Below are 18,795 nucleotides of genomic sequence, written 5' to 3'. Positions count from 1 at the left end.
ATCACGTTCGTAGCCGAGAGCGATATTTATATGGTACCTTAAATCCCTACGGGAAATACCGATCGTTACACATCTCTTCTCGGGCTAAGCTCTCCCCTTACTTCCCTTACCCTTTTTTTATAGTTCTCATTTTTTACGGATTAGGCCTTTCTTTGCGGTATCATTCATCCCCCGTCTCCATCTTACTCACTCTCTCTCATATTATCATCCGAAGCACTCTATCATCAAGGTATTGAGAATCCTATCCTCGCGCACCCTTTTACCTGCATCCTATTCCCCAGCACGACCCATTGTCTCACCCACTCTCCCTCTCCTCTCCGTTTTCCCAACCCTCGTGTAAGTACTTAGGAGGAGAGCGAAGACCGGCAGGGTGCTGCGGAGGTTTCGCGGTCTGAGGGGGACTGAAGGTGGCGGGCGTGCTCTGAGGTGGGGGAGGGATTGGGCGAAGGAACCCCGCTGGTATTAGTTCAAGAGCGTCTTTGGAGACGCGGGGGAGCTTATCAATATTGCTCGGGGACCCTTAATCTTTATTACCTTCCTTAAGCGCGTCCCCTTCTCTTCCCACCGCAGCTAACTTCTTCCTCCTTCGGCAACCAACCCTCCCTCTCCCCTCGCCCATTCTTCCGTCTCCGACATTATCTTAGCTCATTTCTCTCGTTAATGTTTACTGTTTACATCATTTTCTTCTTTTTCTTCCCCTCCCCCTCCCATAAATATACGTTCCCTCATATTTTTCCTCTTCCGAAATTAAAAAAAAAAATTGGGGTTTTTAAGCGGTATTGTCATCGCAGTGGTGTAATCATGCCTAAACTTTTTTGGTGCGCAATATTTTTCTTTTAATGGGCAGTATAACTGAGAGGCGTGTTTTGTGGGCCAGGATCTCCACTCCGACCAAGTATGGCACGTGGCACCTGATTGCTGTCAATAACTTCAGTGCCTAATCAGCTCCTCATCCCACAGACGCGCATGGGTAAATGCGAAAATGGCGTTATGCATTTGTTTCTAGTGTTCAAAATAAAAACGAACCGCACCTGTGCAATTTTTTCTACTGTAAAATTTTTACTTCAACAACTACAGGCCTGTATTGTTAGGTTCTGGGGAATCGGACCGATGAATTCAATTAGATGCCGTACTAATCTCTCACGAAGTCGTTTATCTCCTGCATTTGGGTGCGCAGGCTCGTTTGAAGAGAATATTTTCCACGCTTTGAAGAAATGCATTTCATTAAATGCAAACTAATATTTGAGTGTCGTGTTGTAATGCCATTAATAATATTCAACTTTCTGGCAATCTAAATATTTTCTTCTCAGCTTGTTTTTTTTTAATTTCTTATGTCTTCTTCACTTTCTGCTTGATGTACTTAATTATTGTTTTAATATGTTAATATTTTTCCGTTATGTTTTCCATTATGAAAGTCGATTTAGAACTTGTTTCGATTGCAATAATAACGCTATTGTGTCTTTCTCGATTGTCAAACGAAGGAGGGAATGACCCTAGACATTGTATTGGATCCACTTGATATGCGCTCTTTCAAGATCTTTTTGCACGCTAACTGCTATCCATCAATTTTTTCTACGAACCATTTCTATTTTTTTATTCCCTTTCTCGCGATTTCCACGAGTTTGGCGCTTCAACTAACTAATTTTTATTCCATCTCTTTATGTGACTCAGCTTCAAGCTTTTTCTGGAGCGAACTTACGAGAGTACGAGTATTATATTTTTATTCCCTTTGTTCTCAATTCACCCGCCAATGCCCACTCGACAACCCCCTCTCGACTTCCAAGAAACCTCCTGCACAGAAAGGTGTGGTGGACCACTTCAAAGCATTTGACGGTTAATTTGAATTACTTGACCTGTTGGGAGAACATAATATGAGCATCATACCGTCGGTTTCTTTCGTTTTAGTTGAAATACACATAATTAGAATTTTCTAATCATAATAGTGATTGTAATCTTTCTCTATTGCATATTTGATTCCTTAAATATGGGTGCATTCAGCTTTTTGCCATAAATATGTCAGGCTCATCCGTTTGGCTGTTGGAAAATCCTGATTACCACTTTGAAGAGATTTATGTAGTTACTGTGTTCCTATTGTTGCGTTACTCATTTAGGTAGCAACCGGTATAATATGCCCACGCTATTTTCGTGCTTAATCCGAGGAACGCGATGTGGGAGACCAAAGTAAGCACATTGCCTGGTGGGCATTGTTCTACGCCATGCTCGTCTATGACCCGATGCTTCTGCACCCATACCTCCGTGACTTAGAGTGCACCCTTGCGGACTCAGGACTCACTTCTTTGGTTCATTGTATAACTTGCCAATTTGCTGATTTAATCTTTAGGCTTCATTGGCCATGCAAATGTCCTTCTAGGAGAAGATACGTCATTTTATATTCACTGCGGTTTGTTAAATAACTGATTTTGATATTCTGGGTCAGAAGTTGAGATTTAAACAAATATATTCGTACACCTATTCACTTTTAGTCCAGTGCACTCTCTCGAGCACTGTTCTACAAAATGAATGAATAAGGCGACTTCACTGGAGTGACGTGTTTAAATCTCAAGTCTTCTGTCTCTTCTAATTTCTTTTCTTTTGTAAAATTAGGGCAGGAGTTTCTGGATACTTTGCCTTATGAGTACCTGTTTTTAAACAAGTTTTAATCTCTTCCTTCAGTACTGGTTTTGTAAGCCCACATCTTCTCCCACGAATTGAAATGACATATAACGTTATTAACCTTCAGCGAGGCTTTGCTTTTTATTTCCTGCATTTGCATTGTCCTTTTGGATTGAAGTTGTCTATCTTTTTCCGGGGGGAAAACTAACATTCAGAGATTTAATTAAAATTAGTCACAAGCTTTTTAGCGTGATTGAACAAGTGTTTTAAAGTCACGTTACATAATGGCATAAGATTTACAATATGGTTAATTTTAAATGATGTTTGTTTATTAAGTTATGACTGTAAGGTCGACCTTTTTTCTTTTACACTCAGATGTCATTCAGAATAAGAATCCCACAATGAATTCGAGTTGAATTAAAAGTTAGTTTTAACGAGAACCACTATGGTTAATTTAAGACAGGTGCTTTCTTTTGTTCTGCTTGTTCTACCATGGTATACTAGAATTAATGGTTATATCAGCAATGGCGCTAGTTGTCTTGCTATATTTTTACCTGTGAGCGTTTCTTGCACCAATTAAATTTTAAATTGAGTGAATTCATGTCGTTCTTAAAATAGCAAAACCTTCTCCCCTAATGCTTTAGTAAACGGTATTCTGTTTTATTTGCTAATCATGAGACAGTCCAAATTAGTCGAATGCTGTTTCTAATAATATTCATAATACTTAAAAAATATTAATATAATAAAGGAATATTTTTGCATAAATATTATAGCATCAGGTGTAGTATGGAACTGCTCCGTAATGGTAAGAAATAGACTAGGAATTTTCCACATAATAATGTGTTCGCTACCACTGCTTTCGTTGGTATACTATATATCATTTTCAAGTCTTTGGAAATGGTGGAAGGCTTTGAAACTAAGAGAATAAAAACCTATTCAATTGGAACACCGCAGGCGAGCTTCTCGTCATTACGAAACGTTTCTTTGTGTATTTTTCTTTGCCCAAGTGCCCTTCAGGTAGGTCGGCTTCGAATCGTTACTCCTTAGTCCGTGTCGTGCATGGAACGCAGGCGGAGAAGTCTTCCGTGCCAAAACTTCCATGCATGAAACCTCAAAACCCGTTGTCTTTTTCGTATCTTTGTGTGCATTGTATCCTAATCTCCCGGCGTCCGCGCCAATTTGAGAAGGCTCTCCTTACACGCGGAAGGCACAGAGAGTCCCCGCCGTATGCTGAGCAGAGTACCCTTCACCGCCCACTTCTATCTGCGCGTATCCGTTCCTAATTCATATTCATCGGCGGCAAACTTGCGAGTGTCTCGCCCGCTGAGTGTGTGAGCGACGTGAAAGCAACTCCGCTGCCCACTCCAAAATTAACGCCCTCGCAATCCCATTACCCATGCATCCCGTGGTGCACAGATGACGACGGTCGGAGTTATTTACAGAAGGAGAAAGCTCCACTTTTTTTCAGGGCAACGCATCAAGGGATGACTACTAAGAAATGTCTTGGCCGCTTAGTGATTCTTACGCGTAAAAATGAGTGAACGCTTCTTTTCCTTGGACAAACTTATAATTAAAATCTTCGAATTCTACATCCACCGCCTGCTGAAGGAACCTTCGAAACGTTGTGCTCTCGGAGGAATCTTGAATTTCACTGTAACGTTGGCAGTGTATCATACTGTCCTTTCCGATTTCACAGACCTGTAAGAACTTTAGTTTTCAAGCGCGTAAATGATGTTTCTCAGTCATCCGCTGCACCTTAACAGGGCAGTATTACGCTTAAGCAATGAACATCTCGAGTTCAATGAATTCTGATGCATCGTAGCGAAAGGTCACCCGACAGGGTATCTCCAGTGTCCTTAATTCAACACCATCTTAATCAGAGGAGAGATAAAGTAAACCATGGTCATCCATCTCATTTTTTACTCCTTTCTTTGGCCGCAGACATTGTTGAACCTCGACTAAAAGTTGTTTTCGCTTAAATTACCTTCGTGCATGTATTCCGCTCGCCACCCTGCATCCCAAGGTGTAGCTATCCGACTGTGCCCTCGCGACAATCGTTTTTCAATATGCGAGGCGCGTTAATGCGAGCGTACTTCATCCTCACATCCACCATCTCCGCCAGAGATTTCTTATCTCCGGCCGAGGACATGCAGACGAGTGGTGGCCGCGACTTCGTTATCTTCTCGGCACCTCGAGCCAATCGGAGTCATCACGCCGCTGTTGTTGTCGTTTCTCCACGTCCCCTCAAACCCCCCAGCCCCGCCCCCCTCCGTGCCGGTCAGCGGGGATTCGAGGGATGCCTCGAACTCGGTGTTTTCTTCGCGAAAATAAGTTAAATTGAGCATGCTCGCAACTCGTGGAGTGGCATTCGCGGGATTTACTCTCGCCTCTCTCCTCCCCCTTCGTAGCGGGTGCGACCGGGGTTGACGTCTTGGCGCGACGAGCATCCTTTCTCAAAGGCAAGTAATAACTAGTTGGAGGGAAGGAACGTTAACCCTTGGGAGAGTGGAATGTCTCCCCTCGCATTGGTCCGTAATGGAGTCTTCGAGCCAATATTTGCGGATTAATTTGTCACCGATATTTTATGGGCTATAGTGCTGTCGATTTGCGTCTCATAGTTTTATGCTATCTCCTGCTTAGGCAGTGTTGCACAGAAAAGGCGCTCGAAATCGTTCTTTTGGCATGCCCCATATTTAGTTCTGCAGATATACTGTGGAGCGATGAAAACTCTTCGCGTCGTTATTGTGTTTTTTTTCCCGGCCTAGTTTCCCATTTCGACACTTAAAATTATCCGAGGAAATCCAATCAGGCCCAAACGTGTTTTCTTTTTATCATTTGTTGGCTCCCTTAATTCTTTTTCTCTTCTACTCCAGTGCGCCGTCATTTACATTTCAAGTGTCTTTTAAACAGTATTTGTCACCTAGACCCGATGCACATGAAGTGGACAGTCGGGATTGAATTACATCGTTTACATTAAGCTTTCCCACGCGCCCGATTCGGTCGTAGAGAATTCTTCAAGCAGGTGAGTCTCTGGGGCGACCGGGCCTCAGAACAAGGACAGGTCCACTGAAACTAAAGGTGCCGACCTGCTCGTAAAGAGCGGATAGAAACCCTTTTGTAGCCTGTAAGCAGCAGAAAGTAAATTAACCTCTAATACTTAGAATTTGTCGAAAGTTTTGAGAGGAAGTGAGGGAAACCTTTTTCTCCGTGCTCTTGAAGATGAGCGACCAGGTATGAAGGCGCCTTTAAAAAACCAATCGCTTTGAAGAGCCATATGATGTAACAAGTACAGGACGTTTTCCATTTTTATGCTTTGATAAACATGTTCCACCTCCAACTTCGTTCCGAGTGCATTCATGGATCCCTCGCACAGGCAGCTGCTGTCAAGCTGAGTCCCCGTCATTGGTGTTCGGGGAAGCGGACAAACAAGTTCTTGCAAACTTCCCTTCACGTAAAAACACCGTCACGGACCATCCACGCTGCTCGTGTAGTGCACGGATTTATTTTGATTGAGAAACACCTGATATTATTGCGAATTCCACGGGGACATTGTGAGTTAAATGTTCCACGTGACGATATCCTTCCGCGCGCCGAAGGAATGAGCGTCCATTAAATGCCTCGAAGGGCTATTTTGCGATGGGCTGGGCCGTGTTTTCAACGAGCACCCTCCATCGAGGGCAGCCGTGAGAAGTCAAGGCCTTCAGTGTGGAGGAATTTGAAGAGGGGGAAGGAGGCGGTCGCTCGAATTCTAGGATAAAATTGTTTTCATCAAATTCCTCCGCGAAATACTCCTGCTCCAGCTCACAAGCGGAAAAGCGACTGCGTCTTTTTTTTTAACCTCACCGCGGTGGTATTTTAAACGCGGTTTAGGAAAAATACAACCTACATTTCAAATATCTCCGGGGGGATATCATTTGCGTGTTGTGAAAAAATATATGTCGGTACCCGAGCATCTTCAAAACTTGTTTGCTGTCATTTAGCGCCCCCCATTACTCTTTCTCTCTCTCTCTCTTTTTCTCTCTTGGGAAGAGCCCTATCTCACACCGTTGCACGCGCACTCCGACGCAAATGCATTGCCCGTTCCATCTGCCGGCCGCTCATCTTATCCCCTCCTCCCTCCCGAAGGAGATAGATCCCGTCCTCAAGAAGAGCGGCATCACACAAGACGCCCTCCTCCCAGTTCTCTGCGCCGCCCCATGTCGGTCACCTACCCCCTGGTCCCCCCCCCCCTTCCGCTCCCCTCCCCACTCCCCTCAGTCTCCGTCGATTGCATTAATTCTTCTTTCCCCTTTGTCTCTCGTGCGTTGTAACTCACTCTTTGTGGGAGGAGGTGGAGGATGGAAGTAGATGCATATCCCATCCGTCTCCCCCGCCTCCGCTCTCTCTTCTCTCCCCGCCGTCCACATCCCTCACCGGTTTATACACGTATCTTCTCCATCTTCTCTCTCTGTATCCGTATTTGCGCTCTACGCCCCCTCCTCCCTAATCTCCTCGACGGTCACCTCCCACAGTCCCTAGGTCTTGCCACCTAAGTGACTCTACATTTATGGTGGATTTTCCAAAATGGTGCAGAAATATTATCTGAGTTGACCATGCTGAAACGCTCCGATGACTTTCCATTTAAAATCGATGGTTCGAGGCTTTAATTTGTGAAAATTCATGATCACCGAATTTAATAAACTTGGTATCTTTTTCGTGCCAAAAAAACATGGTAAAGTTTTATGTAAAGTATTATAATAAAGTTTTTTTGGGTGAAAAAATACCAAGTTTATTAATTCAGTGAACTTACATTTGTATAATAACGTAAAAAAACATACATGCCGAAAAAATTCTCAATTGGCCCGGGTATTTTAACAACGCCCTGTCGATAAATAATCCGTGCAAAACACGCTAAAAAACGTCAGAACCTTCTTGTCGCAGTTGAAAACAATTTTAGGCGTGATTAAGTCATTAAAATAGCCCCTTTTTGTAGAATCATAATAGCACTGCTTTCATTCGTCGATTATGTACTGAAAATATCAGCTACCTTGCATGTAGAGCGCCGTGTTCTTAATTGTGGTATTCTAATCGGAGGCCCGATCCCTTTATCCCCCTTATCATTTCCCTTCTGCCCTTCCTTTGGTCTTGTGCCCTTTAATTATAACTTCGTTTGGTAGAGCTTTGGAGTCTCGTTCCACCTGCTCTCAGCGGATGAGATTTTTCCCAGACCGTTAGCCTTTCTCCCCCATTGAGATATCACCTCTTCTACGCCCGTCCGGATCTCCAACCCTTTTGAGCCACTATCTACCTTTATATGGCTTCTCGACACTCTTTGAATCCTTGGAAGTCATTCGTTCGGTAGACAACTCGAACCGAGAAGTACGTAAAAGGTATGCTTCCCTTGTCTATTGCTGATATTCCCCTGAATAAGATTTCATTTATCTCCGCGAGATAACGTGACTTTTAATTAAAAATGTTGTGCTCACCTAACTATGTTCTCTTTCGTAGCCTCCCATTGTAACCTAAGTTCCACTGTTCAGCAGAATTTTCCACTACTTTCTCTTGAAAATCGTTTGAGATACTGTTAATGAGAAGGATTAAGAAGCGTAAGATTAGGAATATTTGATTGCATGATTTTGTGAAAGGTGTATGCATAGTGAAGATTTTTGTGTGTTCCTCACTTTCTAGGTCGGCAGGAAGAATGCTTTCATTAGCCGCGCGTAATTAATTACTGGGTTATGGGTGAAAGAACATTCAGCTGAATTAGTGACAGTGCAAATGTGGTAGTTGTTAGCTTAAGCAACAACGATTTTGTTTTTGACTACGATAAAATAGTTGAATAACTAATGCGTTGCTTCTACGATCGAAGTAATGCAATATTTTAGGATTATTCTGCTATTCCCAATCGCTAATGATTTATTTATCAAATATCATGGTATATATTTTTAGCGTTAATTTCAAGTGCTGTGCATCTCGGTAGTGCAGTAGAAGTCCGATATCCTAATTAAAAGCCTAATCACTTTAACCGTCCTACATATGTACGCTACCGATTTCCGTGAAATAGAGGACTAAGTATTCATTAAATGGAGGAAGCATATTAAATGGTAGTAGCCGTATTGAATGTTTTATTAAGTGATTCATAATTCATATCAATTAGGACACTCATTTGAGACGCAAGTATGCAGGAAGTCTCGCATGCAAGAGTTCGGTCGTCTGCCGTTCAGGTCGTCGCTTTCTCAAGGAAACCACGTCTCGTTCCCCAGCTGATAGATGACTTGGCCCATCCAATCCTTTCCTAAGACACTCCCTCTCCTCTTTCGCATTTCGTTCCACGAATACAGTGCATGTCGGAATGCACTTACAGGGAAATTTCGTGCGCTCTTTTATTCTTACTGCATTTCTTCCTGTAAGGCTTCTTTTAGTCTTGGAATATTCCTGTTTCCCGTTTACCATTTCATACTTTTTTTATTTCGCCTGTCCCACGCAAATCTTGTCAAAAGATCACTTACGTCAGTGACTAGTGGACATTTATTCGGACATTTGTGAATTTAATGCGGATTTCCGTAGTGGATTTCATATAATGCGCCTGATTTTCGAAGCCGGCTAATAGGAGTGCAAATTTTCTTAACACAATCATAAATAACATCTTCTTTCCTTTTTGTTCTTGCTGTTGTTCTGCTTATTTCTATTTGCCTAAATAACTATTTCCCTTTGCTCGTGGAAAGTATGATATGCGCGATCGAGGTGTATATGATTAACCTTGAAGTCGAGGAAGAATGATTAGTTCATAAAAATAAAATAATAATCAACAGAGGCAAATTCGAAAATGGTAAATGGGATAATGACGGCACAGTTCTTTATGATAATGTTTGTATCATATTTTAGAATAAAACTTTTGACTGGGTGGAAATCGGCTTTTGTAAGTGGTCATAAACCCTTTTTAGCATAGCTCCTCTTCCATCAGGGCAGGGCATCCAACGCTAAGACACAAATGTTCTCATTAATTGCAACTGCAGCCGCCATTGAAGTATTATCACAAGCGTGCGGAAGGCCTCCAATGGCATTCCATCGGGAGTCCCCTAAGACGAAGTTCGACCATGTAAGTCCTTTTTGACGCTTCCTCCCTTTGTAAGCGAAGTTATTCGCAGGTTTCATTTTTCTTATTGTACCCACGTAAAGTTTTAGCCACCAACAGCCCTCAACTTCTCGCGAAGCAGGGAGTAGTGTAGACGTACGTTTCATGGTCTGTAGGGGGCTTCGATCCCTGTAATCAGTAGTGTGAGGGCTGGAATATTTCCGTTCGCCCGACCTCTACGCCCGAGTACGAATCCGCGACGGTGACCCTCTTCCTCTACGACTCATTTCCAACACCCCCGCCTCACCCCCGTTACGAAAGCCTCCCCACTTTTTTCTCCCGGAATAAGAAATAAAAGGGTCGGGGAGCAAAACGGGAGAGGAACGTTTCGGTAAGATTTACGTGAAAAGTAACGAAACAAGTTGAATGATGGGATTTGGTGAAGGATAGTGGGAGAGTAGGGGAATTGTGGGTGGAGGAATGGGGTTGAGTGGTAAAAAGAAGGAGAAGAATTAAAAAAATAGAAATCGGAAAATGTTTTCCTACGACCGCCGGGTGGGTGGTTGGTAAAATGGAGGTGAGGGGGGTGAGTGGGGAGGAGAGAGGTTCAGGGGGTAGGCGATGCAGGGAGAAGGGAGATTAAAGGCCGGGGGAGGGAGCGTGGGAGGAGCAAGGGGGAGAGCACCCCCCTCTCCCCCACCTCGCAACCCCCGGGAGAGTGGGAAGGAGACTGGGATGATTTGGTGCCCCCGTGCTAGGGGTTGGGATCTGAGTTGGAGAGGCTGAAGAGGAGGGGGTTCGTCGTTGTGGGGAGGGGGTTGGGGGTTTCGCATGAGGGGAGGGGAAAGAGAGATGTGGGTGGGCGGTGGAAGGGGGGAGAGGTTTGGGGGTGAGTGTTGCGCGGGAATGAGTGGGAGGATGGGGACACCCGTTAGCCTCCCGAGCTAGCGCGCTCCTCCTTTGGAACAGGATGCGCTCCCATAATCCGAGCCGTAAATCAGTCTCCTACATAGTCGCGTCTCCCCTCCCTTCCCTTCCCTCTCGCCTCCCTCTCTCCCTCCATCCTCACGAGTCCCCTACCACCTCTTTCCCAACCCTCCTCCACACCCTTCCCCCCACCCCCTGTCCCAGCGTGGCATCTTCTACATCTGCATCTTTCTCGACCCCTTCCTCCATCCGCCGCTCCTTCCTACGACGCGGGATGCTGCTGCTGCGTGCGTGGCGGGGATTGAATCGGCGGCCGACCCCTCCTCCGCAGGGTAGATCCGTGAGATCTTCCCTTCCCGTTGCTCCTCCTCTATCCCCTCCCGCACCCATTACCGTAACTGGGGCGGGGCAACCGCCCCGGGAGCACACTAGACGGAGGCTCGAGCATTATTAATTACGGCAGATTCTTGATTGCTGCCTGTCGGTTGCGTGACGTAATTTCAATCGTAAATATGTCTCCCCACAGTGTCATAGTAAAAAAATTCAGAGTCATACTGTTTAATCGAGCTTTCTTAGGGAACACATTCCTGAGAAGGGTGAGCTTTTGCTGTCGAAACCCTGTGCTTGCGCTACGCAAAGATTTGCCGTTAATGTACCTAGTTTCGGCGCTGTTATCCCGCCACCGGTTCCACACATCCCAGCCCCATCCCTCTATTCTACCTCTCCAGCCTTCACTTTAATCACTAGGTTTTCTTACCGGCTAATGGCAGAGTGGGCGAAAGAATGACGGTATAGCGAAGGATATGATGTTCAGTAGTTCGGGTAACATCGCATTGTTTACGTTCACCACGCTTCTGATGGATGATGAAGCATACGTAGAAAATTTGTAACATTTTTATGTGCCCTTGAGTGCTATTGTTTTCGTTTATATTATCTGCTTCCGCGGAAGATTTTACCATTGGCCATTCCGTTTCTTTAATTTAGCTATTTCAGTCTTTGACCAGCCACTACCGATTTCGTTGTGTTTTGAAAGTGTGACAAATATTGTAGATTTTAATGCTCTACACGTTATGAATATTTCAATTTTTTATTTAATTAATTTTTAACGTTTCTAAGTTTTCAGAAACTAATCTTACGGTAGCCCTGGCAGATAGATTTTCTTGGATTTCAGCACAACCTATCCTCTCAAATCATTCACTCCTATTAGTTGTTCGCTATTTATTTTTTTGAGCTAGAAATGATGGAGTAAAATATTTGTGTTAGTTTGACCATTTATCTTTCACTTGAATCATTCACCATAGGCTAAAATATTTAATAGGGTAAAATAATAGGGTAAAATATTTGTGTTAGTTTGACCATTTATCTTTCACTTGAATCATTCACCATAGGCTATTTAGCCTTCGATCGTACATAATGACGACTTTAAAGGTAATCAATACCTCGTGATTTTTGGTATAATTAAGGGAATATCTTAGTCGTATTTTATTCTTCGTCATTAAAAAATTAATACTTTTGGTGATGGTGCTGATTTGTTGCAATGATTTTTTAATCAAGAAACACTTATTTCGAGGCTGTATAATTGGAGATATCGTGCTTCGTAAATGTCTTAAATTACTTTTCATTGGTGTTTTTTCTGTAATTCAGGGATGGCCTATTCCATATACTAAGAACGCTATTTTATCAGATAGTTTGGTATTTAACTTTTGTTTAGTAAAAGTTTGGTTAGTAAAATGTATTATAAATAATACATGTTACTAACCGAATTTCTAATTTACGGCTATTAAATAAATACCCTCAAGGTGCAAGTCGTGAGTATTTCTCGAAGAATATCGCGATGCAGTTAACTTGAAATGCGTAAAGTGTATAAATTTTACCAGCGCCTTTGCCACCGATACCGAATCCGCAGTTCCGATCAATCACCGGTTTATCCGTATTTGTGTATAGTAGGGTGATCGCATGAAAATTACGGGATTGCCATAATTGATTTCAATTTTGAGGTCAAATGAAATACGTCTTCAGCACCACGTTTCGACAACTTCCCGATTTCTCTGATAATTATCCATGATTTACCTTTTGTTTCCAAGGCTTTCACAATGTGCTCCTATTTTTTCAGATTCAATTTCTTTGTAGGCAGACGTTAGGGTTACGGCTAATAACATTCGGATTTCCTTCCTATGTTTTCCAGTTGATTCTAAAATACCCTAAAACTAAGCACAGTGATGTCAAGTTGAGTTCATACTCGTTTACCTAAATTATGAACTGGACCTATAGGCAGCTAATATAGAGGCTATTTATAAAGCGGAAAATTTTCCATTAATTAATTTTAAATTATATTTAGGAAATTCAAAAGACACTTTAAAATTTACCGAATGGGTGAAAGCTATCCAGGCGTTAAGGTTATACTCTGTCTCACCGTAAATTACGCCATTATAAACTATTGTATGCAGTAAAATGGTGACTAATTTTACATGAATTGTAACCTCCGTTATGACCTTTAAGTGAGCTTATGTCCTTTTCCCATGCGTGGTTCTTTGGACCGATGCTTAACTATGAATTGTCTCCTACAAAAGACAAAACGTTTAACAACGCGCCTCCATGGCCGAAATTTTCGCTGATGGTCGGATTATTCAAGAGCATTAAGAGCATAGCCCTAGGAAATACGATGGTAAAGATTGCCTTTACAGACCCCGAGATTGAAGTGAGGAAAAAATTAGGCCGCATGCTTCAGTCGTTGAACTTTCCGGCTACCCTCCGGTCGTTCTGAAAACTCACGCATTTGCGCATAGTGCAGGAGATAAGATCGAAGCCATTTCGACGGCGATCTCCGGGAAGCGAACCTACACCCATAAATCCTGTTTTCCGTGGGGGAGCGAGAGAGACAGAGAGAGGAAGGCGGTAGTGGGGGAAGTGGAAATTTGAAAAAATGGGAAAATGACCAAGAGCGCGCCCAAATCTTAACGGATGGCTTCCCTCCGTTCAACAAGTTCTTCATTTTCCACGTCTCTCTCTCTTTCCCCTCTCCTTCTGAAGAAGAGGAGAATTTCTGAGAAGCGTTCCCTTGCCGGAAGACCGGTTGCATTAAAAAGGCGAGGGCGGGAAATGCGTGTCGACAAAGGATTCCTCTCAGTGACCGCGGAGATAAATGCTCAGCAGTGGACCATTGCATTGTAAATTGAAATTTCGCGAGATATTTACACTTTCTCCTGCGGAGTGAGTGTTGAAGGGTATCCATGCTGTATTTAGTGTGGGAAGGAGAATTTCTGCATCAAGGTTGCATTTTGAAGCCATAACCAAAGATATGTATGTGGTGATACTGAATTGGTGCCGTGAAATGCGACTGTGTATCTATGCCTTCATAACCAAAGCAGATAAATTGCTTGATATTATAGTGAAGTGAAGACTAATACCGTGTTGTAGGAGATTTACTTTTGGCGTGAGTAAAACGAAGTACACTCATGCGTATTCAATTCAATGGCGTTTTATTGCTAGACCTCGTCATTTGTATCATGCTCAGCAAATGAATACCTTATGATAAATGTACCATTATTTGGTATTTTATTCAAAAGTAATGTGTACAAGAAAATTAAATACAGTCAAATTGTCTTAGAATTAATCCTGTGCAATTTTTATCACAACTGGAAGATTCCTATTGTACCGAGAGAAGTGGAAGACTTCTGCAGATGTTACGTAGGCGTTTAAACCTGTACACTTTTTTTCCCGTTTCCAAAACAATAATTGAGTAGTATTCAATCACGGAGGAAAATCTTAAAACATTCCCTAAAAACCTGGGAATCTATTTTTTTAGCTTTTTTCTCGTTTGTACGAGGATGTGTTAATTCTGAGCGGTGCCTATATTCTGTTGCGAATTCAGCTGCATAATTATTATTTTTTGTATGCATATCTTCACGAGGAGTAATGTTCTCGACTACACCCGTTTTGTATTTTGGGCAAAATTATCGAGGCGAAGTTGTTTAGTTAAAGGCGGGCAAATGGAATATCTCCTCTGCCGTCCAGCTTGGAGAATAGGAAATCTCTTTAATCAGAAATAAGTGAAAATATGGCTGCGACTTTTATTTATCTGCTTTTAGTCCCGCCTATGCTCCAGTGTTCGAGGAAACTTTTAATTAAAGCGGTCCTCGAACTCACCATCCCCTCTTGGATGATCTCCAGAAGCGAGGCGTTGAACTAAAAGGCGTTGTCAACCTCCCGTGGGAGTAATGAAGATCTCTGAAAGTAATTCCTGGTTTTTTGCTCAGATTCGGTTATTTCTCTACGATTTTGGCAACTCTTTAGTGATTAGGACGTCGGTCGTTCGACTTTAAAACAGCGAGGACCGAGAAGGAAAACGTCCCGTTTCACCCAAAAAAATGAAAAATACGGGCCGTTATTGCCATTATTTTTTCTACCATTCAAAAAATGTTGTTCCTGTCTCTATCCTTGCAAGAAGAGACACTTCTGAAGTGTTGCCTCTCACAAATCGCTGGTAAGGACGCAGGATATTCAAGGATTCTTGGCGGAGAATGGCGTTGAATCAGCATGATTTGATGTTTTCAGCTTTGATCCTTGGTTCACGTATCAACATTGACTTCGAAAAATTTATAATTTCGTAATAATGGCATAATTTTAAAGGCTGAGAATTTTTGCTTGTTGATAAGAAGATTTCTTTTAGTTGCCAAGAAGGGTCGTTATTCTCAATGTACGTAATTGCAGCATGTCATTTTTATTTTTTATCAATAACCTTATATTTTCAATTAAGGCATTTGTTAGCTTTCCTCTTTGTCTCTTTTAAATAGATATTTTTCGCTTTCATTTTGTATACTCATGTATTTTAAAGATATTCTCCTGCTCTCCTACGTACCGTATTCCTTTGTAGCTCCGTTGAATGGATAGAAGCAAGTTCCGTCATTTTCAGGCGAATTTTCCTTCTAACGAGCGCTTCATTATAATAGCTGATCTTTTGTTAGCTCTCTTGTTTAGAAAAGGATGCTAAAACACTTTCACACTGTGGTAGTCGGACCGGAAATTGCCCTGGGATGTAATATTAGCCCTCCGTTGGACGTTTACACGTGTTTGTGAATGTTTGTGAATTACAGCTATGAATTATAATAGAAGAGGAGCTATAAAAGTGGTCCCGAAAATATTCTCATATTGACAACAATGCTGATATGTATCCTTGCTCGCGAAGGAAGGGAAAAGACTTCCCAGTTGGTTTCTTTCGAAGAAACGATTTTTTTAATAAGATGAAATGAAAGAATCAGTTTGTCCCCATATCGTCATTTTAATTTCAAATCATTTGAATGAGTTATATTTTATTTGATGTTCAATTTGTATCTAAGCATTATCTATATTTTTTTGATTCGAAATTAATGTATTTCTCATGAATTTCAGGGAAACAAGCAAAACAACCAATGCCCGAAGTGTGCCGCCCATAGCAAGTGCCCCACCTCGCTCACCTCCAATATGTCACTCTGCTGGAATGGAACAATGTGCCAAAAGGGTGAGTGTGTTGAGTGTTTTCTGTGTTTCAGAATGGACAAATTTATAACTCAAGCTAACTTTGAATTCTTTCCGTGGAACCTAAAAAGGGCTTTTAAAAGCTGCCACGGTTAAGTTTCGTAATGCAACCAACGTTAACAATTTTGAATGCTCTCTTACGACCAGCTCTCCAATTGACTGCAGACATCGGTCGCCTTCCTTAATAACTATCCCTCGTCAACATTTAAAGCAATATATAGATAAATGTCAGTTGTTGAAATTCAGTTTAAATTACGTTGTCAACTGTCACCAAAATTGATATCAAATTTTCATAAAAGTTTAAAGTGCTGGTAGATTTCTTAATTGTACCGAACGCCATTAGCGTATTTGTCTTTTCTACCATTCCGTATTAGAATTCAGGTATGTGTTATGTTAGGAATTCATTTTATTGTTTCCATTTTTGTACATAAACACTTCAAAAAGAAAAGAGTTTTATTGGCATCCAACTGTTTTCTGGACACTTTTGATGGAGTAAAAACATCGAAGGGACTCTGAGGAAACCATTTTATGCTCTCTCAAGCTGCAACTTTGTCAACCGATGTCTTAATTGCAAAATATTCTGTCGCAATTCAATTTTCATCTTTCTCTAATCAGACTTACTTTTATTTATAGCTGTAGACTTTCGTCTTGAGCTCAATAGTGGTGGTATAAAAGAAGTTACAGGCATCATTAATATTAAATTGTTTCTTTGTCTAGCTGACAGTAATATCAATTTCAGTCCTATTTTTTAATCCGAACTTCACCTATTCCTTTTGTTGTATATAGCTCTATAGTTCTTTTTGCGGTATCGCATACTTCATCTCTTGCATAATCACTTAACGTTTAATCTATTTTCGGATACTTTTTGTGCCGTTTTAATTAAGATTAAATTTGTATCGTAAAAGACCATACCAAATCTTCCCTCTGTGCTACACGCTCTTACTTTAATGAATATATTTTACCCTCCAGAATGACCCATAATCTTTTCTTTTGAGCAAGTTCATCGGTTTATTTTTTGTTATATCTAAAATGTCTTGAATAATCTGATTTTCCTCGACCGTTTTGTCATATTTTTCAAGTAGTTACTCAGTAACTTAATATTTTAAGGTCGATTTCGATGCTAGAAACCATCAAGTTGTTATTGTAGATTTTTAAAATGAATTATGTCTGCCGGTTGAGCTCTTTCCGGCTTCTCCCTGGGCGCAAAAGAGCGCCTTGCATATTGTTATCGCACTCGAACGGTCAGCTGGTGCTTGCTGCCTCCTTATTTTTCTCCTTTGGTCGGGGGTAGCGACGGGCTGAGGAATTTTGAGTAAACGTCGAATTCGGGTGTTGGCAGAATTCGATAAACCCCAAGCTGAGCACAATCGTTGGAGGGAGAATGAGCATGGGGAGGGCAACACCTCTCCTGAAGGAGGTATCGAAAATAAGACTCTTACCCTCCCACCGACCGCGTGGAATTTGGAGCCGTGGCGCGAATCCATATGAGAAACATTTTCTCTCTTGCATTCGTAATCCAGCTTGACCGTGTTCAACCGCTACCATCATTTTACATTACCTTCTCTTCGGCTACTGTAGTACTGACTGTAAGTGTTTCGAGTACCCCTATCCGAAGACGTTCATAGTGATTGCTTTTGTGGTTTTTGCTCGTAGGCTGAGACCATTTATGATATTAAGATTATGCGAACTGTTACGGCACGAGAGGAGTGAAAGAATGGACGAGATAAATTGGTCGTTGAAAGCTGCGTAATTCTCACCAACGGCAAGGGATCTAGAGTTGAACGTGTCCTCATACAGACAGCATTGTGCTCGTTGAGTCCACCAAACCTTGAGCTTCGTTGCAACAATTTCAGAGTGTAAAAATCATTCGCCTAAAGCCGTCGAAGGATATGTTTTTGGACAAATTAAAAGGCATCCTTGGTTGATTGGGTACCATGCCCCAAGATGTCCTTACAATGGCCACACTTGAAACAGGATGCATTACACGAGAGGCAAATAAAATCACTGAAAACTTATTTCGCCGTTAGAAAATTAACCGCAATCCCTGACATGGGGTGCCAGGGTAATAGTCAAATTTCACCTCCGAACTAATTAATGCGCTGTCATAAAATGTTGAATTTTTCTGCGTAAACTCCTTCATTGTTTTTACCTTGCTCATTTTTTGTTTGAAATGGGTCAAATGTGAACGAAAATTTATCGTTTCTCTATTTCGTTCAAACAAAATTTGTCTTTCACAATCTTCTCTCACTTCATTACTTCATCCTCGAGTGATCTTGATGAAATCTTTGAAAAAAATAAAATGTTCATGTTCCACTAGTGCTTCAGAAACTTATAAAAAGTACTAAATGCTAACTTTTCCTCCCATTTTCTGTAAATATAGCATCTTGATAGAAAATCTTCAATAGGATTATCCCAACCATGTTTAATGTATCTTTGGTGTCTTTTTCTTCTTCTCTAACCAGTGCTCGTTTTCGATGTGAAATTCTGGTGATTTCATCCGTTCTCTGACTCAGATTCTATTCAATCCGCCCTCTCTCCCCGCGCCCCCTCCAAACCGTCACCTCCTTCCGTATACACCTATACATCTCCCTTCCACTCAACCCTCCTCCATATTTCTCCTCCCGAATTCTCCTGCTCTTTCCCTCTCTCAACGGATTTCTCTCCTTCCTCATCCTCCTCCCTGGCTT

The 18,795-nt window shown here is 41.9% G+C and overlaps 1 protein-coding gene across 2 annotated transcripts in view; it reads left to right on the top strand.

The window, feature by feature from the left end:
• Window positions 1-18,795, top strand: part of LOC139692390 (insulin-like peptide receptor) — a 645,500-nt gene that overhangs the window by 474,021 nt on the left and 152,684 nt on the right. For both annotated transcript variants that reach the window (XM_071590557.1, XM_071590566.1), the window contains exon 3: window positions 15,983-16,091. In XM_071590557.1, coding sequence (XP_071446658.1) covers window positions 15,983-16,091 — 109 coding nt within the window. The remainder of the gene's footprint in view (window positions 1-15,982; window positions 16,092-18,795) is intronic.

This window comes from Hetaerina americana, unplaced genomic scaffold (assembly GCF_022747635.1).
Source record: "Hetaerina americana unplaced genomic scaffold, ioHetAmer1.1.p SCAF_1, whole genome shotgun sequence".
Lineage (NCBI taxonomy): Eukaryota > Metazoa > Arthropoda > Insecta > Odonata > Calopterygidae > Hetaerina > Hetaerina americana.
This window is presented reverse-complemented; position numbering and strand designations above follow the sequence as displayed.